Here is a 5613-nt window from a genome sequence, read left to right as displayed (position 1 = left end):
CTCAGGACTTCAAACAAACTTCCATTGATGATGTTGACGGTAGTTCTTCCATTGACTTCTGCTGGGAATAAATCAGTTTTTTAATGAGCAGGCTAACTGTTGAATGTCTTCATCATCTACAGTTTCTCAATTTTATCAGCTACCACAAGAGCTAGAAACTAATTGAAATAAAACACTTGAGTTAAAAAAAAAAGGAAAATCAAGAAGAAAGCCTTGTTGACCACCATATGTTTATTTTTTAAACAATTTACAAATAAAAATGTTATATATATCCAAGCAAACACATTTAATACTTTAGTCTTTAACAAGCTATACAAATGAGAACCATCACACTAGAGCTTTTGATAGCTCAAGGACCATTCAGGGTAGGCATGCATGTGTCTGTATCACATGAAGCGAGTCCAATTCCTGACACCAGGGTTCTGATCTTCTGCTTCTTCAGAGCTGGTCAGCTGCTAAATGATTTAACACAAATAGTTACTGGATCACAATACAATGAAAGAAAGCCCATTTCAAATCATGTAAGTGACCTCAATATGTCTGGTCCAGGTGTCAGGCCACAGAGCCTTACCGATTAGTCTTCTTCTCCAAAAGCCAGTCGGACAGATTTTCTCCCCTTGCTTAGTGATGTGGCATCCATACATGTGCTTATACAATACAATGAAACAGCTTAAGTACAGATGTAATACAACAGTAATTACAAATCACAAGAGACATAAACAAACAAAAAAATCAACTCTAATCACATTCTTGCATTTCAAACAATGAAAGTAAACAAAACCATGCATTACAGTTTAAAGAAATTTTCAGTTTTAGCTCTTCTGCAAGTCTCCATTTCCTCAAGTTCTAAATTGCTGTTCTTGAGCTTGTCCCAGTGGCTGGGCTACTCACGGTGCTACTGACACAAACAGGGTGAGCTGGAAATCATCCAAGAATGGTCAAAGAATAAAAGCCCCCAAAAGAAACAACAAAGACGCACGCATTATAAACGAGAGATTCCATTTTAATAGCAGAGTGTAGAAAAGAAATTGGCAAAAAAATTCACATGAAAAAACATTTTACACAATTAATTATGTACAGAATAAAGTATGTGTCTGGTTTCTGATGATGTAAGTTTCACTTTAGTCAAGTCCTACCACAGGATGCAAAATACACCCAAAACCCTCAACTGGAACAAAAAACCAAACAGAAAACATATACATAATCCCAGCTCTGACTCCTCAAATATTGGGACTGGCTGGGTTCACTTCAACCCACTGGGCTTTCTGCTAAGCTTTTAGCAATTCCTGAATTTGTTGTAGCTTCCAAACTACTGTCAGCAGTTTCTGTTTGCTCAGTCTTCTTGCTCTGGATGGCGCATACTCCCTTGCCTCCTGAGCCACCCTCTTTTCCGTGTGTTTCTTTAAGCCCAGGAAGGAAAGTTTCCACACACCCAGAAGCCCGACTTTCTGTGCTGCCTCCATCACAGCTCAGTGACGGCATTTCAACAGCATCACCTTTGCGCTCCTCCACTTGAGGAAGGATCTCAGACGTGGGAGAAATCCCCTGCATTTCTAGAACTGGCATGACCACTTCTGTAGTGTCACTATTTGAGGACTGCAATCCAAGTTGGGGCATAGCTGTTTGAGAAATCCGTGTGCAAAATTTATCTTCACGGCTGCCAGAAGTCAATGTAGCAAAATCAGTAATTTCTGGTTCATCTGCTGTTTTTTCAGTGCCCAGCTTCCTAAGTTTACTGGACTCCAGTCTAATGGATGCAATAGTTTCTAGCTTTGAGACTTCTTCTGCATTCTCATTTAAAAGTCCCGCTGTAAGGATGCTGAAGCATTCGTGTTTTACCTTAGTATCTCCCAAACTGAAATCAGTGCTTTTGAACTCAAGCTCTGCTTTCTGGGAAGGAGTCTCATTGCGTTTCACATCTTCTGATGTCAAAGAAACTTTCTTGTTACCCACACAAACATTGGCAGACAGACTTTCAGATTGCTCAGTGTTCAGTCCTGAGTGAGTGGCATTCAGATGAAAGTCACTGGCTGCTGAGGTTCTTACAACCTCATTCTTTGTTTCTGGGGAGTGGACAGTTTCTTCTGAAAGATGCTCCCTATGGAAATCTGCTGATAAAGCAACTACTGACTCTTGGACAAGATCAGAGCGAGCCCTAGAAAAGCCTCCTGTCCCTACTTCTTTTGCATCTCTCTTGACAAAAACACTATGCAATGTTGCATCAGATCCAGTGTGTCCTAATGAGTTTTTTTCAACTTCAACTACTAATTCTACACTGGATCTGAGTTCAACAATGTTCGCAGAGCAGGCGTTGACTAACCATGCAACTTCTTGCCTTTGGGCTTGGTTATCTAATACTGCACGGCCTGAAGGTTCAGGTCGAACTTTTTCTTGAGCTTCTAATATGCTACTTCTAGTTTCTGTGTTGGCAAAACATGTGTCTGACTGTACCTCCGTCAATTCTGAAGCCCTAACTTCACTAGAACCAGTTTTTATTTCTACACTGGGAGTATTTGATAGATCCCAACCACTTTCAGAACAAGAACGGGTTGCGATGACCTGTTCTTCTCCATTACTAGTTCTGGAAGTGTGACATTCACCAGGACTTGTCAATTCTGAAATCTTATTTTGGGTTTCTGAAATTTGGGAAGCTTCGCCAAGAACTCCTGGTTGAGATACTTCCAAAGCTACACTTTTCAGTTTCACATCTTTTAAGGAGGCATCAATAGAATTCTGCTCTGTCATTACTGTCACTGAAGGTTTTTCTTTTGAAGTGTTTTGAGAATCACAGAGCAAGTCTGGACTATCAGTTTCTGAGCAAGTTCTACAGTTATCACTTAACTTTTCCTCTACCAAATGACAATTTCCCAAATTATTAATTTCATGCTGTGTTTCAGGTAACAAAGTCTTTGGGTGTAAGCTAAGCTCAGGCTTTACAGCTTTTACTTCCCAGTCTTTCATCTTTGCATCTTTCCCCAGGGTACCAGGAACATTTGTGTTAGTAACTGCAGTTTTATTTGCATCTTCCTGTCCAACTTTCTCTTGGACATCTATTTTCTGTCGATCGCAGAATTCCTGACTGCCTACCTGCTCTTTACCTCTTATATCCACAAGTCCAATTTCTGCAGGCATCTGGATACCAGAAGCAGTTTTTGTTTCTGGAAATTCTGTGACTGACATTTCTGATAGCTCAGGCTGAAGTGCTTTTTTGTTCATTTCAGCCTGACTCTCACCAAGAACCCAACTCCCCGTTACTTGGTTATTACACAGTGAGGAATCTTCTTTCAACTTAGTCCAAACATCTGTTGAAAGAGGAGTCTGAAATTTTTGACCTATGTCTTTTTGAATACCATTTTCAATGTCAGGGCTCATCTCAGTATGAAGTATTAAAGTCTCCTGAGCATCAGTTTTCTCCAGTTCTGAGCTTCTCTCAGCTGAATGGACTTGGCTAACTTCAGTAGCTGCACTCTGAGAATCTTCTTTCAAGGAAGATGAGCTATTATTTGTTCTAGGGTTTACAGGTAAGTCTGCAGGTTTTGTTAGGTTAGAGTTTTCTCCATTTGGAAGAGCAGAACTTGCAAGCTTGGTGTCAGCTGAACCCTTTCCACCACTACTGTAGAAAATATCATAGAGATCTTTAGCATTGGCTGTGGCCAAGCAAGAGTTTCGTTTCTCTACCTTTTTTGCCTGTTCACTGAAAGCAGTTGAAGGTGGTGGTGGTGGAGGGGGTCTCACAGGCATTACCAGCATTGTCTGTTCACTTTCAGACACACCTGGAGCTACTTCATCTGCAAGGATGACAGCTGCCTGCTGGACTGCTGGTGGAGGAGGGGGTGGAGGTGGTATATCAGAAGTCTGAGAAGACTCACTTTTGTCTGCTGCTTTCAAATCTTCCTCTGCCCCTTTTAAAATTACTTCTTCTCCTCCAAAAGCTTTTGAGATGATATCTGGAGGCAGCAGAAGATCTGCATTGGTTTCTTTTACCACAGGCAGTGGCTTGGTGGTAGCTCCAGAGGATTTTATGGATAAAAAGGTGTTCAAAGGTGCTGGTTTGCTAACTGTTGCAGTAGTAGACTTCCTGAAAATCATAGTGGGGACTGGCAGATTGGGTAGAATTTTTGCTGGTGTTGATGTGGAAACAACTGGTGTCCATGGGCTAGTGTGTGGAATAACAGTTTTCCCAGACAGCTTGATTTCAATGGGCTTGACATGGGGTTTCCCAGACTGACACTTATTCTCCTCTTTGTTTCCTTCTGTACTCTCCTCCTTTGGGATAGCTCCCCCTGGGGTTTTATCCTCAGTCTTTTTCCAGCTGAATTTCCCGAAGGAAGTCTGGCTTGGTGATTCCTTTTTAGATTCCTCTTTCTTTTCTTCTTTTTTCTCCTCCTTCTTCTCTTCTTTCTTCAGCTTAAGCTTGATACCCATTTTTCGCCCAGAAGAATCTATTTTGCCTTGAGTTTCACTAGTCCCTTCTCCAAGCTCTGGGATGCTCTTTGCTTCCTCTTTCTTTATTATTTTTGGTTTCTTCTCATCCTTCTCTTCCTTCTGTTTCTCAACAAGTTTCCGTTTCAGTTCACTCTGCCGCCTGCGCTCTGTTTCCAGAACTACAGCCAATCCAGCTTGACGGTCCAGATTTCTCCTCTCTTCATAGAGTGGGTTTTCATCTATGTATTTCTGTGGAAATAAATGGCACGATTTTATCCACTGTTTCCATGAAAAATAAATAAATAAATTTAGCTCTGTAACCCTTTTGACTTGTTCAGTAAGTGTCATCTCAACGCTAAGAGAGCAGAGAACTTCTTCCTACCAAGAAACTTAGATGCTAAAAACTCCACATTCTGTAATTTAATATGAGTTGAGTGGTGGCTTGCAGCAGTGCTGGCACTTTACAGAAGAATCTGAAAATCAACACTGGTACTTAAACACCATTTCACCCTCATGCAGGTGAAAGATTAGTCTCTATGTTGTGGAAAGTTCTGCTTGTTTAGTTCAGTAGAACGTAGTGAAGACAACCAAATGCATACACCCCGAGGAGTCAAATGTCATTCTTCAGGAAAGGAAGACAGAACAAGTAGAAGCTAACACAAAGAATGACTCACTCCTGGTACATCAGTTACCAACCTTATATTTCTCATTGTGGGGATGACTTTTCACATGCTGCTCTGCTGAGATTTGATCTCCAAAAAATTCATGACAGAGCTGGCAATAATATCCAGTGATGGGAATCAGAAACTCAGAGCCTGAAAAGGCCGAAGAAAACAATCAGAGAAACAAAATTTAATAAATGCCAAGCTCTTAACAAAGCCAGATAAACATACCAAAGAACAACAGCAACACCTCCAGCAATGTTCCTTTTGGAACAGTTAATGCTGCTCCCCTTACACTTATGGTATGGGAAACACCACTACCAGGAGCAAACATGTAAAGTGAAGAAGCTTGATTACTATGATTTGAAAAATTAGTTTAGTGCTCTCCATCATATTAAGGCTATCCCCTATTCAAGCAGGTTAACATTTCCTACAGTCTTAATCTATTTTCCATCTTTGTGGTATAGTCTGCTCAAATACTAAACACCTGGTTTATAAAAAGAACACAAATATTTTCACTGAAGTT

The 5613-nt window shown here is 40.7% G+C and overlaps 1 protein-coding gene across 2 annotated transcripts in view; it reads right to left on the bottom strand.

Annotated features, from left to right (window-relative positions):
* Positions 1-204: 204 nt before the first annotated feature.
* Positions 205-5613, bottom strand: part of ZNF318 (zinc finger protein 318) — a 22460-nt gene continuing 17051 nt past the window's right edge. Inside the window, exons 8-10 of one of the 2 annotated variants that reach the window (XR_004841670.1) lie at positions 5122-5240; positions 572-4674; positions 205-455 (exon numbers count right to left, since the gene is read on the bottom strand). Coding sequence is in view for 1 of the 2 variants with exons in the window: in XM_009636435.2 (XP_009634730.2) it covers positions 1249-4674; positions 5122-5240 (3545 nt within the window). In the remaining variant the exon portion in view is untranslated. Of the gene's footprint in view, positions 4675-5121; positions 5241-5613 lie in introns of both variants that reach the window. The other variant, XM_009636435.2, reaches the window with a different exon arrangement.

This window comes from Egretta garzetta, unplaced genomic scaffold (assembly GCF_000687185.1).
Source record: "Egretta garzetta isolate BGI_Z169 unplaced genomic scaffold, ASM68718v1 scaffold54, whole genome shotgun sequence".
Classification (NCBI taxonomy): domain Eukaryota; kingdom Metazoa; phylum Chordata; class Aves; order Pelecaniformes; family Ardeidae; genus Egretta; species Egretta garzetta.
The sequence above is the reverse complement of the archived record's forward strand: the minus strand, read 5'-3'. Positions and strand labels throughout refer to the sequence as shown.